The sequence below is a fragment of the Solea solea genome, chromosome 20 (genome assembly GCF_958295425.1).
Source record: "Solea solea chromosome 20, fSolSol10.1, whole genome shotgun sequence".
Classification (NCBI taxonomy): domain Eukaryota; kingdom Metazoa; phylum Chordata; class Actinopteri; order Pleuronectiformes; family Soleidae; genus Solea; species Solea solea.
The window spans coordinates 13261940-13280183 of NC_081153.1; the positions used below are offsets into that span (position 1 = coordinate 13261940).

The 18244-nt window shown below is 41.5% G+C and overlaps 2 protein-coding genes across 2 annotated transcripts in view; both read right to left on the reverse strand.

The window, feature by feature from the left end:
* Positions 1-467: 467 nt before the first annotated feature.
* Positions 468-1943, reverse strand: LOC131447530 (lactose-binding lectin l-2-like). Its single transcript, XM_058619367.1, has one exon. The coding sequence runs from the start codon at positions 1883-1885 to the stop codon at positions 1394-1396; it is 492 nt and encodes a 163-aa protein (XP_058475350.1). The 5' UTR covers positions 1886-1943; the 3' UTR covers positions 468-1393.
* A 1635-nt stretch (positions 1944-3578) lies between these two features.
* The window catches only part of rapgef5a (Rap guanine nucleotide exchange factor (GEF) 5a), a 40544-nt gene continuing 25878 nt past the window's right edge, over positions 3579-18244 (reverse strand). The window contains exons 12-27 of the mRNA XM_058619076.1: positions 17759-17859; positions 14239-14317; positions 13497-13641; positions 11758-11849; positions 11643-11673; positions 11225-11303; positions 10788-10937; positions 10209-10318; positions 9141-9263; positions 8391-8569; positions 8195-8285; positions 8055-8105; positions 7858-7945; positions 7687-7751; positions 6934-6988; positions 3579-6608 (exon numbers count right to left, since the gene is read on the reverse strand). Of these exons, the coding sequence (XP_058475059.1) occupies positions 6490-6608; positions 6934-6988; positions 7687-7751; positions 7858-7945; positions 8055-8105; positions 8195-8285; positions 8391-8569; positions 9141-9263; positions 10209-10318; positions 10788-10937; positions 11225-11303; positions 11643-11673; positions 11758-11849; positions 13497-13641; positions 14239-14317; positions 17759-17859 (1558 nt within the window). The 3' untranslated portion in view covers positions 3579-6489. The remainder of the gene's footprint in view (positions 6609-6933; positions 6989-7686; positions 7752-7857; positions 7946-8054; positions 8106-8194; positions 8286-8390; positions 8570-9140; positions 9264-10208; positions 10319-10787; positions 10938-11224; positions 11304-11642; positions 11674-11757; positions 11850-13496; positions 13642-14238; positions 14318-17758; positions 17860-18244) is intronic.

Sequence of the window (18244 nt, forward strand, 5' to 3'; positions counted from 1 at the left end):
TTTTGCTGACACTGTCACAAGGCATTCAGTTGTGCTTTTCATCATAACGTTTGAATTGATGTTGAATTATTATGTATATATACATAATATATAAAATGATTTATATTTGGTGAGATGATGGTGACTTGATACAGTATAGCCATTGGTTTACTGTGACCAGTCATGTCTCGTTTGCACTGGACAGACTTATTCACTGCAACAGTCTCAGTCGTCATAGCATCAAAAACGTCCTTTTATTGTGGCACCAAGCGTTTAACCACCAAAAAACTTTATACCCATTTGCTTTCTATGAAATGAAATGAAATAAATCAATCAATTGTAAATCAGTTAAGGATCTGTGGAACAGCTGCACAGAGGAATTCAAATTATGTGCATCACTATTTGAAAATTCAGACTATTAATACATATATGAAGATAGACTTAAATGTATTCTCTTTTTGCTGACACTGTCACGAAGCTTTAATATGGATTGTTTTATCATAGTTTTATTATCAACAAATTATGTACATGAGCAAAGGTTTTCAACAGGAATAATTTAATCATCAAGAGGTTGATTTGGTTTAATCAGTGTGTGTTTATACATCTTTTCATCATTAAGGAGATTTTTCCTAAACCATAAATCATAAAAACACTTAAAATGTTTCAATGTACAATAAAACATAGATAAGACCACATTTTGAGATTCATGGATTTGGAACATTTTGACTGAAAAAGTAATTAGGAACTAAAGCTGTCAGACAAATATTTATTTATTTTATTTATTTATATGCTTATTTCGGTCATGACATTTAGATCACTCATCACACATCAGTGTAGTTCAGACAATACACATACCCGAAAGGGAAAGCGGGAGAAGCAAAAGTTTATCTTGTCCCGCCCCTATTATCATCATACATTACATAATTATTCTTTTCTTATGACATTTGACAAAGAAAAACATGTTTCAGCATCAGGTAGCACTCAGAGATATAGTCTAGCTCGAGACAGTCAAATCAGACTGCATGTGTGTCTGTACATGTGTCCATGATATTTCGTCGCGAGTGACATTCTCGACTTGTTGCCTGGCATATTCAACTTCCCAAAAGTCACAAAATAATCCAATCAATTGAGGTCATTGCATCATTTTTTTTTTTTTTTTTTTCCTTTAGTCATCCATCTCATCTGTAGGATTCGCCAAATATGGTGGAGTCAAAGGTATTCTTCTACATTACTATGCACCCAAAACACATGAAAAACAAATACCTGCAAGATGTACAAATGTAAGGATTTAAATCATCTTTCTATATAATAATAAATCAATACAAGAGTTCTGCATACACACGTACAAGTGCACACTTTTATGTTTGTTTAGGATGTATGTCAGAGCATCACAAGGAATCACGTTGAAGAATTGTTAAGGACAGGTGGCTTTGCGTGTTGCACAAACAGAGGGATATGTATAAGTACAAGTCACGTCATTCCATCTCTTGTGTGTTCCATAAATAATGTGAACACAGTGTTCAGTTCCACGAAAATTATCTGGCTGTCCAGGAATCCAAAAGGGGAATTTCACTGCACAACCATCGGACCACATCCAGTTTCCTTCCTTGTGAGCGTCACTGAGTCCGATCCATGTTAGTCCATCAGCATGGTCAAAGTTCCTGACCAAGGATCTGACAAAATTATTTTCTTCCTCACTGTGGATAGACACCAGGTTGGCTCCCTGTGACACACAGTAGAGCTCAGCATCAGCCCAGGACAGTTGTGAAGAAACGTACTTGTAGCAGCGGCCGTCAAAGCTGAACCAGAACGAGGGACAGCTTCCACGCAGCAGCTTGACTTCAAGTTCACCTGAAGGAGACACAGCACCCAGAGCCAGAGCAAACAGGAAGAGGAACAGCATCATGTTGGCGTCTCTCTGATCTGTAGTCGGGTTAAAGTTGGGATTCTGAAGGAGACAGTTGCCAGGCCACGTTCTTTTATATGCTTCATCACGGGTGGTGTCTGCACTACTGGTGTAATGTGTAAAACATTCACTTGTAAATAACAAGATAAGAGAAGGTTTTAATTTTTAATTTAAGCCATAAATCTGTATCTTTATAATATCATAGAATAATAAGGTCAGATTTTTGCTGACACTGTCACAATGCATTCAGTTGTGCTTTTCATCATAAAGTTTGAATTGATGTTGAATTAGACTGCTTTAAACACAGAACATGATCTTCATAGGTGTTCCCAGGCTTCTCCAGGTGAGAGAAAGCTCTTGTTGGAGGTTGACGATGACGTCATCTACCCTCGATGCCAGGCTGGTGGGTCAAACACCAGCGGTCCATCGTTGGTCTCATCAGGGTCAGAGATGAAGAAGGACCAGCCGCTCCAGTGTCTTCTTCAGTGTCACTGGCCTGGAGCTACTGAGGTTCATGAGGCCACAGATCTCATTTCTGCAGACTCATACTCATATCAGATCGCTGTTTAATGGCTATAGTCCAAATATAAGTGGAGCTACATTTATTTGATGAGCAGATTTCATTAACTAGAACTTTACAGATCAAGTGTAAAATTGCTCAAGGCACAAAAATCAATGAGAAGCAGGAATTTTAGATGATTTGATGAACAATGGCACCTCCACAAGAGCTTTTCTCATGATTATATCCTGTGCATTTTATGCAGAGTCACCTATTTACTTGCTATAGTCAAAGTCTGTTATCAGTTCCATAAAATTCCTGTAACCCTAATCCCAAATCCAGTTAATAACCTGTTGCTCTTTGAACTGCTGAGGTCAGTGGACATGAGAGGCTGCCAAAGATCTATAAACACAGCGATAAACTTATCACTTCCCTGTTCCGAGCTTTTTACCGGAGGCATAAATAGGGGATTATTTCCTTCTGAGAAAAACATTTCATCCTGAAGCTCAGATTTATATTTGGTGAGATGATGGTGACTTGATACAGTATAGCCATTGGTTTACTGTGACTAGTCGTGTCTTGTTTGCACTGGACAGACTTATTCACTTATTAGATTTGTTTACTTTTCGTCACACGTGTGTTTGTTGTGAGGTACACATCAGTCCATATCAAAACAAACACTTTTACTTTGAAATTCTGTGAAACATCATGATAACTATCTATTGTGTTGTATTTATTGTAAGCTGCTAAAGAGTTGTTTTTCCCCACTTTTTTCTCTACATCGCCCCCTCTTGACCAGACTAGACACTCATTGGCCCCGAGGTCATTTGAGTTTGACATCCCTGACCTATAGGGTAGGTAAAATAAGCTTTTGTGCAGAACGCCGCTATTAAATTTATAAGAATGTGTGCTCAATTTGTGTCAACACAAATTGGGCCTGCATTCATCTGAGAATACCTGTGCCCGAAAATAAATGAACCAAATAAATAAATGAACCAAACACAAAATAATAATAATATTGTGCTTTTAAATTGTACTAATCTGGTTTGAAGCAAGGAGCATCTTGCTAGATCTTATGGCTTCAGTACATTTGATTTGGTTCATTGTCACTTTGAAACTTTGGTATTTGTACGCTGGATGAACACATTTAGCAAACAACCACACAGACACAAATGAACCACCCTCTCACATGGATACGTCACATAAAACCTACAATTTATTCTTTTGCAGTAAAAGTTTCACATAGTAAAACGCAGCTTTAGAAAAGACGTGTAGCTTCAGCTATCTGAAGGTTGAGGGGACACGAGGGGAGATGTATTGCTTTGTGGTTGACAGGTTTTTTTTGTGTTGTTTTTTTTTTCATTTACAATAGATAAATAATAACAACATTACCAACATAAGGCATATATTTACACATCAACATTATTACAGTCGTACAAAGCCTTCAGTGTGTCCTGTCTTGCGTTGTGTACTTTGTTTTTTTGTTGTTTGTATAAACATGCAAGCAGAAGTTCAAATCGTCATTTAAAAATAACATCTCCACACAGTTATGACAATGGCTGATAAAACACTTAACTACAGCCTCCTATGGTGCTAATATGTGACATCAGAGGGAAGAATCAAGTGTCACCTGCTGCCCTCTAGTGGCCACAAAACAGAAACAAGTACGTGTACATTCCAGCAGTGCAGCTTCAATAAAAAAAAAACAACAAAGAAAACACCTTTACATGGTTGTTCAGCCCCAGGCACAAAAACAAAAACCAAGACGTTAAGTCAACTCTGAGATAGATAAATAAACAACAGTATTACAATAAATAACTAATACAGCACGATAACTCTGCTCTTTGGAAAAGTTGAGCAGAGGAGTGACTGCACACACGTGTGTGTGTGTTTGTGTGTGTGTGTGTGTGTCATGTACAGGTTAATCATATAAATGACACTGAATATGGACAGACCACGGCTCTGGTTTTTCAGTTCTCAGTCACAGAATCACTGACCTGGTTTCACAAAAGCATCTTTAAACATTAAAGAGAAGAATAAAACAGGGTTTCACGCACGGATAACAAAAAAAAATATATATATAGACTTTCCAGAAAACACAAATGGACTACTGCTTGTCACTAATAAAACAAAACAAATAATAATTCAGTTTGCTGTTTTTATTGTTTAAGTCCACATATTCTAATCCTTTTATAGCTTAGTTATGTCCCATTTGTGGACATTTACGACTGCAAAACTTGGATATTTAAGGTCAAGCGAAATTTCCTGGACAGCAATTTTAGAAATTTTGGAAATAACCATAATGGCTTTGAGTTTGACTTTAACTGCCTTCCCATTGAGTTATCACACGTTTGCAGGAAGGACTAGTGAAAACAGCAGGTAAAGGTTTTTAATACACAATTACTACAGTACTTTATAACACGCAATTCAAATAATTTATGTAGGGTTTTCTTCACCTTGACATCACCTTCAAATTCTGTCTTGAGAACAAATGTGCTTTTGGCACCGAGACCGTTACAGATTCTACACTAAAGCTTCCCAGTCATTATGGTCTGCAGGAGAAAGCAGCAGCTCTGTGTTCTGTAAGGCTTTGTGTTGAAATGACGGTGATGATGATGATGATGATGACGACGGAAAAACCCGTGGCAACAAAACATCTTCGGTATTGCACGTTAAACCCATGCGTTTACAGCTATCTAAACAATGCGAGACATGCATCACTACATACGGAACATTTAGGAGTCTCACTGTTGGACGGCTCCTCCTACTCGGCAGAAATGCACCACTGGAGTGACTGCATGGACAAATACGGGGCGAGGACAAACTAACACAAACACATCGGAGGTCTGCTGCTTGTACTTGTGAGAAACGGGAGGGAGAGAAGCCGATTACTCAGGGGTTTGAATGAAGAGTGGTGTGTCACCAGAAAAGTGGTTGGATACAGAAGGGGTCCTTAACTTTTACAATTACACTTATGAATATTCAAAGGGAGAGGTCTTTGCACTTGTGCTTCTTTTATCATGTCCACACCCTGTGTTAGTTTCCACAGACAGTTCACACACGATCACCCGTCAATGATCTTTTCAGCCAGCTTAAATTTCCTCATGATTATGATTCTTTTTTTCCTCTCATGGCGCAGTGGTTTGACTTGTCAGGTAAAGGAATATTTCTGTACTTCCGCAGCAACCCAGAATGAGTGGAAAACTCCTCACACCCGCGCGAGGAAATCAGTCATCATGATATCAGAGAGCATCGCTGCGTGGGGGGAGTCAGTTCCACACGCCATTCCAGGACTCATTAAAATAAAAGTGTGATAGAAAAGACAGTACATCTGTGCTGCAGGACTCAATGTGACATTTGGCACTGAATAATGTATAGGTCCATATTTCTTTTACTATGTCAAATAATTCATATCTATTCACAAAAAATATCATATAGTGCATGAGAAGTGTTTGGCTAAAAGTCAACCAGGACTCTGTGAAATGTTTTTTTTTTTTTTTACAAAGTGTTGCACTGGCTGCTGCTTGTATTAAATAATATGCTACAGAAAAACAAGCAAACAAAAAAAAAAGCTCCACGTCACACATTTACACAACGACAGCATGTATCCTGCAGGTCTATGCAGCACGAGGCAGATGCTTCGCCATACGTGGGCAAAAATGAAGTTTGTGTGTGTCTGAAATGATGACGAAGGCCTTGGTGACCAACGAGACTCTTTGACAGAAATGAAAGGAACGTTCCACCTGCTGAACAGGTTCATAAATAACCGAAAGCTCATCACAAGAACAAAAACACATCCAGTCCAATAGATACTGTACAAATGAATTACAGCCCTCCTTTACCGCCGGGCTCCGTTTGGCAAATCTCCGCCTCGCCGCGCGGAATCTTTTCTGGGAGACGTTCGTAAATCCTTAATAAAGCACGTGTTCACCGTCATAGATGGAGTGCTGCTCCGTGTCTTTGTCAGAACATATTAGTGTCCACTTGGCACCCCCACGTTGGTAGTTTGCTGCAGTGTGTGTGTGTGCGTGTGTGTGTGCGAGTGTGTGACATTGTATCGTCGTGTCACACACAGACGGGACTCAATTTTGTGTGTCCAGTGTGTTTAAGCACGCGGCTCCAGTTTGTGTGACAGCTCAAAAAGAGTCTGCTGATTGTCGATAATGTGCAGGTAGTTAACACTGGCTCTCACCTCGGCACTGTCGACCCCGATGACCTCGTTGCCTTGGAAACACACACGTACAAGAACAATGTATGAGTCAGGCTGCAGAGTTTTCTCACATACATTTGATACAAACACAGGTTTTATGGTCATATAAAGAAAATAAGACTGTGGCGGAAATTAAAATGGTTGCTTAGAAACTGTAAAGAGAAAAAACTGTGGGAGAGACGCAGTTCATCAACTCAACTGCAGATGGCGTTAGATTCCCGCACAATGAATGGATCCAAACAGCCAAACAACCCCTCAATTAACCGAAATAGCCCCTGTAACTTTACCCGTCTTATCATGTACGATGTAACAGTTACATAAACACTCAACAACACTCACCTGGTTGGTCACTTTGGCAGTGCCGGATCATTCTCACCGTGTCTGCGATCATGTGCTGCGGGTTGAGGAAAAGGACATGATTATTGCATCAGTGCAGTACCAAACGGTTCAGAATATAGAGGTAAAGAACAACATGAATGACATAAATGAACAGCATTTGCTCGGTTTTCTTTATTCAAAGCGAGGCAGATCTCGGGTTCATTAGAAGACATTTTAACGCGTACGAAAATATGGACAAGAATTACTTTCTTGTTGAGTATAAATAAAGGTTTTAAATTGTCCTTCTCTCCGTTGCTGTTCTCTGTCTCCTGCAGCAGTTTTCTACTCTCACACCTGACAATCGTGGTCCATTTTTACTTTGCTTTTCTAATGACCAGAACTTATGTAACACTCCTGTTTCAGTGTCTTTCTCTTTGACTTAGTTGGCAGTGAAGCGTTAAAAAGCAATGTTCCTGACCATTAATTAGCACTAAATTAAACCAAAGTGTTTGTGTGTAGTCTGTTAAGTCATTACTTCCAAGTTGTTCCCTTTTGGAATCATTTAACTCTGATTGTTTGATCACCAGCTTGTCCTGTCTTCAGGAAACTTGAATCGTTCATGATTGTGGCTCCATGTCGTTCGTGTTCGACTGCATTTATATACAACGTACTTAAGTTGCTGGATGACGGTTTAAACAATGTGGAATTACTGAAAGATCAGAGTCACAGAGTTTGAAACTCAAACACTAAAGATCGTGAGAGACTTCAACTCACCAGCTTCTCAAAGTTGACCAGGTTGTCATGGAAGGTCTTATTTCCCTCGTGGATAAAGGTGATATCTGAGAGCAGCGGACGGGAGTATTTAAAGTTTCATTAATTAAAAAAAAAAAACAATAAGATCTTATGCATGGTTTGTGTGTAAGAGTCTGGGGTCGGGGATGTTACCTTTCAGCAAAAGAGGCATGAAAGGGATCTTAGGAGGTTTCATCCTCTTGAAGGCTTCCCTGTAGGCTTTGTGGTTCAGAGACGGATCCTGGAGAAAAAGACGAGAGAGAAACAGGAGGCGCAATTTCAGGAATTGAATCATCAAGTCAGAAAAAAACACCACATTTCACTCTCTCTGCGTCTCTCTGTTCTCTCACCGTGATGAGCTCCAGCTCTGTAAAAAGCTTCTTAAACTTGCCCGGACATTTCTGAGAGGACGACATTAGGACAGAATTAGACGTACAATGTAAAGTATGTGTATGAATGCACAATATATAATACACAGGCGGACTCTTACCTCCCAGGTTTGGTTGAGTCGGCTGACCGCTGCTGTGTTGAGACCCATGATGATGGCAAACGCAGAGTTCAGATTCCTTTGGGCTTTACAACTAAAAAAGGTACAAAAAAAAAAATAAAAAATCCAAAAAACTTAAATTGCTTAACAGATATACATTTATTTGTGGGCATGTTTCAGGGTGCATGCGATTTCTTACTGCGCAGCAATCTTGATGAACTTCTTGAGCAGCTGCACCCTCTTGTTTAGGGAGACGCACATGAGCACCTCGGACATGACCCACTGTTGGACCTCGTTGCAGCGCTGGAGAAGGACGGAGAGCGCTGGTGTGTGGCCGCTGCCAGGAGCCCGGCTGAGTGTGTAGTACACCAGCTCCTGCTGCATGTGGATGGAGGAGAATGTGTGAGTAAAAGAAATGGAGCTTCTCAGGAGCTTAAGTGGAATATTAAAATTGTCACACGTCCACTAAACAAATTAAAATTACTTAGTGAACAACAGATTTGATTTGATGGATTTTGCACAAGAAAATACAAAGAAATGGATGGAAAAAATAGATACAGAGCAGGGAGAGACAGGAAGTCCATTGAAACTCATGGCACTTTTCCAGCACGACTCGACTCTATATTACTATAGTACCTCGACAATGGGGGCGGAGCCGCCATAGCACAGCTGCATGAAACTCCAGCACCAGGTACCAGGTAGTATCGGTATACGGCATGAGTTATACTGCATGCTGCTTCACCACGTTGTCAACAAATATTCTTCACGACAGCCACTGTGCTGTACTCCTCATTCAGCAAGTCCAGGAGAGCATTTACATCTTTAATGCTCATGTTCCAGCAACCTCCGCCGTGTTCATGAAGTCATTATTAACTGCTGTATACATACAGGATATATAGATATATATATATATGCATCTATATATACACTTGTGTAAGTGAGCACAAACCTCATGGATGGATTTGAAGAGGCTCCAGTCCAGGTGTGTTAGAGCCGCAGCCACGTCCCAGGTGTTGATGCCCAAGAGTCGCACCGGCCTCCTGCTTAGCTCAGCACTGTCCGTTAAAGGAGGCTATAAATACAAGTGTGCAGAAGAAGAAATGAAGTGCATCTGCATCACATATGAGAATATAGTACATGTATACACACACACACACACACTGTATCTAAATGGAAATATATGGTTATCTAAAAAAATAACGCTATTATCACACACCTCCATGATTATGAACTACGTAATAATGAGGCTGGTGGGGATTCATGCACAAACCATCCTTCAAAAAGCAATAACATGGAATAACAAGAGAAAGAGTCGTCTGTCAACACTAGGAGTAAAAGAAAAATATCAACGCAATATAAAGCCTTGCTTACAGTATCACAATACATCATAATGTATCATATTATCACCCCTATATCGAGTATATGCATCATATTGCTAGATTGCTGCCAATACACAGCTACAGTTGACACACAAGCAAGCCTGAAACTTTAATTATAGGTCATTATATTAACAACAATTCAGCATTAGGGAGCCCAACAGTAACGCAACAGATAATATGCTGAATAAAAGTGTTTTTTGAAAATGATATTATTAATTTTGAATCATTAAAAATGCCATGTAGTGCAACATTATCGAAGGGCACTCTCTATAAAACCATACCACACGGAACATTTGTCCCGATACGGTGCTTTCTAAATCTGCCGCTGCAGCTGGGCATCAAAGTAACCGCGGCTCACGCGTTTTCTTTCCAGTCGAGTCAAAGTTAATAACCATCACCTGGCCCTTCATCTGGTTTATAACACATCGCTCATCATAGCAATGTGAAAAAAACATCAGCCGGGGAGGGAAATCAGAATATTAATTTTTCATGCCCGATTTCAGCAGATAATAACAGAAGCCACAAATGACAAAATAATCTCATCTTCGAGAGGTCGTGGCTTTCCTTACAACCTTTGAACTGCACCTTCAGCGCTGTGGAACGATGGAAAGCACAAGCAGAACCCGGCGTTTACATACCAAGATCTCAGTGAGATCCCTGCGACAGGCCACGAGCTTTCCCTGCGGGGTCAGGGACTCTGAATACACACAGTCACTGGGCTGTAACATCCTCCGCTCAGCAGAGACAACTGCAGGAAGAGAGGGAGGAAGTGACACATTTAGACGTTTACTTTTGCAGTTGCAAGAAGTTATGATGGGCGGAGTCGTCCAACTAATTAGAAAACAACTATGCTTTTAAACATAAGACACCAGTCACAACATGCTGACGTGGCAGTAAGCTCTAATGTGTTGATACTATTCAACGAGTCTTGTTTATATTCTATAGAAAACGTACACACACACCAATTATTCTATTAGCAAAACAACTCGTAATAATACATTGACAAGTCAGTTACAGAGTGATTGTTTAATTGTATAGTCCTATTTGTAAGTAGTCGAAGAAGCTAAAAAATAATATATACCCATATAGAACTGATAAATGCTTGACCAATCCAGTTTTTGCTACATCACATAGTGTGACTATGACTTTATATATTTCAGTATTTGTGTTGATGTGCATACTTTTCTTTTTGTGTGTGTGTGTGTGTGTGTGTGTACCTCCAGTGTTTGTAACAACAGCAAGCACCATGTCCTCTTCCGCTCTGTCCGTCTTCACACCCACAATCCTCAGCATCTCATGGGCCTCCAGTGACGGGTGCGTGTGGACACTCAGGTAGGAGTCAGTGCTCACGTACACGCAGCAAATGACTGAGAAATACATTAAAAAGTGTGTTTACAGTGAAAGGAACAAAATACAAAATACAAAATACAGTACAATCAAAAGGAAGCAGACACAGAAGTTGCAACTCTCACTCCACTTCAGTGTTTTACATATTTACAGGGAGGTAATTTTTGTGAAGTACTCAAGCAGACATGAGGAGCTCCGGCTAGTTAAGCAATTTGCATGCGCACAATTATTTTAAATTAAAACTCACAGACAGTCCTCTTGCGTAATCGTGCGTTGTGTATGTGTGTGTCTGTGGTCCTTAACTCACCATCTCTCGTGTCTGCCTGTGGACTTCGTGGGTGCAGACTGTTTTCCTTCAGACTCAGCTGCTGATACATTTGTTTACTCTGACAGAAAGAATGAGCAGGAAAAAAAAGAAGCAATGAAGAGTCACAGTACTGTATCTAACAAATGAGTAGCTCCTACAGTATGTGTGACTCACTGAAAAGCATCTGTATACAGCTATCTTGCTTTCTTATAGCAAACTGTCAATGAGTTTCAGTCATACAAACACGTGAGTGAAAAAACCTGGTGTAATAGACCTTTTTCACAGCAGATATTAGTCAACGTGACATCTAGATATATCTATACATATATTAGAACATTTGGAAGCAGATCTGATATGGTATTATTAAAATGTAGGTGTGGTGAATATTTGCATCGTCCACCACCTCTCTTTAACTCACCCTTTGGTTTGGAGGGCAGTCATCCACAGTGCTGTAAGAAAAGAAGCACAACAGTGAGGCGACGATGCAGGAAGGACAAAAAAATACAGTTGTATCCGGAGATAAATCCACTCACTGTCTCCGACGCAGAAGTTTCTGGAACTCCTTCAGATCTTTCTCCAGTGTGGGGAACTCGTACAAATCTTCCAAAACACACCTGTACAGCGTCTGATGAACAGAGAAAACCAGGATCCTTTAAACTGCATGCACAGTTTCAATGAACCAGAACTAATGACAATATGACGGAAGATTTGACTTAAAGAGCTTAGACATTCAGAAGAAATCATGGTGCAACTGGCCAAGTCGGCACCCAAACTTTTACCCAACAGAGGTGCCATGGAGTGACCTCCAGACAACCTTTCACAGCGGACATCAAGCAGTTCAGGTGAATAATCAATCTTTATTGTGGATGAAGATCCGATCACACTGTCACACAAACTAAGAGCAGAAAACCCTCTGATCACACGGTGCTTTCCTTGTTTGTCTTGCTGCTGTGATGCAGTGACATAGAACCATGGCAGAGAGATGATGTTCGGAAGCACCACACGGGATTTGCTGAGTACCATCAAGTGTAAACATCAAACTAACTCTGTACCTTGTACTTAAATGGTTGACTAGACATGCTCAGTAGCGTCTGTGTGCAGGTATGACGGAGCATTAGTACTCCATCTCATTTTTAAACACAGGGACTTGTTTTTTTTTGTCTCCACAAGGCAAACACAGCCCCATACTGTGACTGTGTAAACAGGTTTATGTCCCTTTAACATGAGTAACACCTGAACGCTGCCCCATCCCCCCCCTGTGACACACAAACACTCTCACATCCACCAGCTTATCTTTGTCATTGACCCACCGTAGCCTCCCTCCCCAGTTCCCCTCTTGTTCCTCTGTTACTAGGCAACTATCACCAGGGTTACTCACTCCATATGAGATTATACCCATGCCAACCCTCGCACTTTGGTTTCCATGGCAACCCGGCACTGAGCAATGGAGCCGTCAGGTTACAGAGAGATTGGTGAGTGTGCGTGGCTGTTGTGGATAAGTGTGTGGAGGTGTGTGAGAGTCGATGACAAAGAGACAACTGTCAAATCTAATTGGGCCCCATCATGTGAATCTACAGTACACCAGGATTACATAATATATATATATATATATATATAACTATAACTTGTAAATAGATACACAGACAGAAAGACACAGAGCCACACAGTGTTATCATACCCCATCATTTCTCAGTGGATACGTGTCAAAGTCTGCATATCAGTCTGCTGCTCTGTCAGTGGGATGATATAAAAACATCACCAAGGTTCCCCCTGCAGGCGCAAAGGCTGTTCACTTGAGCAGGAGCTTCAGCTAACAGGAAAACCTCTTGCTGTGCAAAATTCGAGGAAGGATAAAGAGAGTGCTGAGACTTCTAGTGTCATTTTTGACAACTGTGGAGAAAACCACACACAGAATCATTCACTCATTCTCTACTACTTTAATCTCCAGATCAAATTTTTCAGCTGACATGGGGCGAAAGGCGAGGTGCACCCAGGACAGGTCACCAGTCCATTACATTACGTTACATTGCATGTCATTTAGCAGACGCTTTTATCCAAAGTGACTTACAATAAATGCATTTAGACATTTGGGTACAAACAAGAGCTATAAGTAAGCCAAACTATAAAGTGCTAATATTGAGACAAACAACAAGTCACTCACACCCACAATCACTTTAGAGTGTCCAATTAAGCTCTGCATGTTTTTCGACTGTGGAAGACACGCTCCGTTGTGTGGCCCAAAATGTGTGGATGCAGGTGTGCGTTTCCATACCTTCATAAAACTCCTGACGTGCTCCTCTTCCTTGAGGAAGTCCTTGTAAAGCCTGCTCCAGTGGGACACCAGATGCAGCACCTTGCGTTTCCTGAAGAGGGCGTCCTTGACTTCCTCCTGACCCCTGCAGCGGGTGCTGCTATAGGTGAGAGTGGTCAAGGAGACACCAAAAGAGAGTGTGGAGGCTAAACAATCAGAGTAGCAGGCTGAAGTGACTCATATCTGATTTTTTTTTAGTAGACGTGATCCCGATCTGGGTTTTTTTTCATGGCTGTGAAGAAATTCGACCTGAAATCCAAAATATCCAATATGTGGCCATGATGTGAGATGAGTGAGGACTGTCAAATCTATGACATCTTCCACCTGACATTGCAGCAGCATGGCAAAAGTTAAACAACAATGGAGGAGAGTGCCGTTCTCTAGAATACAACAGCTAGCATTTCTGAATTTCCCCCTATGGGAAATTTAAAAAAAAAAGGTACATCTTTTCTTACCTGTTTTACCACTTCAATACCAAGTGGTCCAATATGTACTAAACTGAAAAAATCTTTTGCACATGAATCAATACCAATGATAGGGAAATCTCATTCTGCATTTAACTTTTAATCATTATCACACACCAGTAGTGTACCTTGCTCAGGAGCGCCTCAGCGTTCGACCTGTACCGGATTTCAAACCAGCAAACCCTCAGTTACAAGCCCAATTCCCTTCCACCCTTGCATGTGCTTGCCAATAAGGATATTGTCCCAAAAGGGCCTGACATAGGTCACTGGTGGACATGAACACCAGGTAGGTCAACAGGAAGTCATCCAGTAACATTTCTGTAACAAAGCAAAGAAACATTGTCAGTCACTGCACAAGTATTCCTGCACAGAGTGGAGTGGAGTGGTGCAGCTGAAAGTTTTTTTTTTATTTGTACAGGTAAAGATGGATTGGCTTAGTTTCTGCTATTTTACTGACTTCAAATAAGATCAATCTAAATGATGTGCTAATGGATGAACGGCAGAGGGAATTATAAAAACACTTTAACCAGTGATGTCAAGTGTCTCTCAGCTCGACATTTAATCTTTTAGCGGTTTAACAGTTTTGGTTTGCCAGTCCATTTCACTAAAATGTCATAGCCCATTTTTTGGCGACAAAGCAGCTGAGGTTTGCAGAATTAAAGGCAATGCTATGGACAATTAAGTAAAAAAAAGTTTCCAATTTGCTTCTGATGTTAAATCAAATCTCTAGTTTTAATGAATTATATTATTTTATTTAAAATGTGTCTTCAGGGCCTTAAAGAGAAAGCAAGGCAAGCATATATGTCACAAATAGATAGTATTAAACATAATGTGTGTGTTTGTGTGACAGACAGAGAGAGAAAGATAGAAAGTGTGAGTGTGACTCAGCAGGTGTTCAATGGGTTTGAGCCGAATATTAACAGCCCTCATGCCAGATGGGTAATGAGCCACTCTATGTGTGTGTGTGTGTGTGTGTTGCATCAAATTCTTTCCATGGGAAAAAAAAAGTGTGACCTAAATATGGCTCCATCAGGCAGACGGCACATAAATCAATTATAGGAGAAGACCGAGCATTGGCCGTGGCATTAATATTTGAAAAGGAGTCTTCCTTTTAGAAATAAATACGTAAAATGTTTTCAAGAAATAGGTCCAACTGAGCTTATCACGTTTCCAAAACACCAGTGAATTCTCCTCTTTTCAGGGAGCCTCTCTCTCGTCTGTAGAGGTAAAACTCTCTTTCGTAGCTTTCTTTTTCCCCTCCCTCTCTCTGACACATACTGTAGCCTCTCCCTCACTACAACCGTTTCTCCTCCCCTCCTGTGCTCACCCTCTCAGCCCTCTGTGATGATAAATATCCGTTTTCATCTTCAACATATGTCCTCTACATTTGCCTGCTGGCAAACACAAGCACTCCTAAAGACAGCAACACACAACAACAACAACAACAACAACAACAACAACAACAACAACAACAAACAGCGCACACACAAGCACCCCAATGAAGAACTCATTCAGTTGTGACCTTGGGTAGCTTATTGTTTGTATGAAAGGAAAGAAAAGGAAAGAAAGCGTGTGTTGAACTAATCGCAGTCATCTGCTGCTGTTTGCGTTTTTTGTTGTTGTTGTGCGTGCTTTTATGTGTACATGACGATGAATGGCTGGGGTAATCGCCCGCTCTCTGTGGAAGCGTGTTCCAGCCTGTTCCAACATCCCGCACACTGTGCACAGTTAAGTCCACTAAAATGCTTAAAACCAACGCAGTGGGCCGATGCGGATGCACACCAGCATGCCTGCACACACATGCACACGCCCTCATGCTTAACAGTCACACACACAGAGACATGAAAAGATGCACTCGTGAGCTGCTGCATCTCTGATTCTGTCCCCACCCAAAAGAAAAACAACCTAAGCCCTAAAAAAGTTTCTTTTTCCGGTGAATAAATATCAGTCATTCTTCCTCCACAAAGACCATCTCAGTTCTCTCTCTCTCTCTCTCCCTTGCATTCATTTCTCCCCCTTTCTTGCTTTGCTTCCTGCAATTCAGTGAGATGGCTCCCTGTGGACTGCTGGGAACTGGCGGTGCTAAGGAGCCGATACATAAAGACGCCTTATCTTAAACCAGCGCAAACAGGCGACAACAGTGTTTTACAAAATACCAGTTGAGAAATAAAATATGCTCCACTGATTGTGACAAGAACTCACTTTGGAATTAAGAAGAGACAACGTGGCACGGCATTTTCTGCATTTCTGTGCTGATGGTGAACAGTAAGAAATGGTTCTTATGTTTAAAGTTTAGTGAAGTTTCTGTAATCAAGCTGGCTCCAAATGACCCGTCGATCACACTATTCAGCGAGGAAAGGGTGAACTTCCTCATGCCTGTGAAGATTACTATGACCTAGATGACATAGCACCGTCACAGACATCACAGCGTTAACCTATTTCCTTGTCGAGAAGTGTGATACACATCAGTTCTGAAGAAGCTTCTTGAGGGGAGAGGTCTACAACTCAAGCAAATCCAACATGCCAACATGTGTCAAAACTCGAGGTGTGTGGGCCACATCCGGCACACAATACAACTGTATTCGGCCCACAATGTAATAGACACATCAGGGCGTGTATCCTCCTCTAATTTCACCATTTACATGTTAAAGTGAGGTGAAGGTGCAAAGGGGTTGTATTTAGTGTCTGAATTTGAATCTGAACGTTTTGGGCACAACATTGGTGACACCAATCAGAGTTTCGCTTGTCATTTCCTCTAAAAGCCAGGTGCGCCTGTGCCTGGAGCGCTGCTATTTAATCGGCCAATGTTAAACCGGAGAAGTGAAGGTGCAAGGCGAAGAAGCACCAGCAGAATAAATGCAAAATAAAAATAAAAATAAAAAGTGATGGAACTTCTTAGAAATGTGGCATAGGCAGGTTTGAGGATTAGAACAAGTGGCAGAAGTCGATGGTAACGAGACGGGAGCGCACGGTCTCACATGAAGTGCATTCAAACAATTTGTTGTTCTTCACATTTCTCGTGGCGCACAAAGAGACGACACCAACGTGTGAGACACAGACTGAGTTTGATTCACAGCTCCTCTAGTCTACATGACGACGTGTCCTTGGGCGAGACACTTAACCCCACGTTGCTCCTGTCAGCTGTAGCGGCATGAAAAAAAGTGCTGCACGTAAGCGCTCTATAAATACAGAGCATTTACCACAACTGACGACGAAGAGGAGGAGCTGAAGCGCGTGCCGTGCCGTTTTCTTCTTTACATTTCATTAACTGACCTTAAATAATGTGCAGGAAAACAAACAGCCCACTAAAATCATCTGCAGCAGAGACGTCTACTCCCTGGAGCAATCAGTTTGCAGCCTCATTAAATGTACTGCAGCTCTCGAATGCTCCTCATATTTACCAGCAATGACACGGCTGAGTGACTGCACACATGCACCTGGATGCTGTGTGAGGGCTGACTGATTCATGCCGCCACAGACACACAGACACACAGACAAACACCCACCCACCCCCTCCCCCTCCTCCCTCAAGAGACAGAGAAAGGTACAGACTGGGCTGTGTTGTGTTGTGACTTGAAAATGAAATTCCTAAGAATAAAAAGGGAGGTGTGCTTCATTTTAATTAACATCACAGCCCCTTCAGTTACAAGACAAACTCTCATTTTGAGTCTCCGTGTCTTTGTGCAAGCTTGCGTTCACGTCATGTGTATAGAGAGAGGCCTTGTGATGCACGAGTGTGACTGTTGTGTCCAAACTCACCGCTCTCCCTGCTCTCTGGCACCCCTCTCTGGTCGTCCAGCCGCAGATCGCTGAGGAGGTGCTCCAGGATTTTGAGTGGCGTCCCCGACACCACCACATACCTGTAAGACGAGGAGTCACGACAGTCTCGGTCATTAGAGCACGACAACCAGGTACGACCACTTCCACCACTCCATCCTCCCCCCCTCTCTTCATCCTTGTGCTCCTCTACGTCGTCATCATCAATGTAGCGGAAATGGGGAACATCAAACGTACAGATTCCTGAACTGCTTGTATTTTTATCAGTAGTGTCGTCGTCGTCGTCGTCATCATCTTCGTCATCTATGTCGTCCTCTGCTTGGGCTAGAGCTGCTAGCTCAGTGGTCATTTTCATATCTGAACACTCATGAAAGCTGCTGGGACGCTGCCTTGCTGTTTGCCCGAGTCAACTAAGAGAATAAAAACCTTTCTCTAACAGCTCCTACAGTCGCACTCTGAGGGAAATGA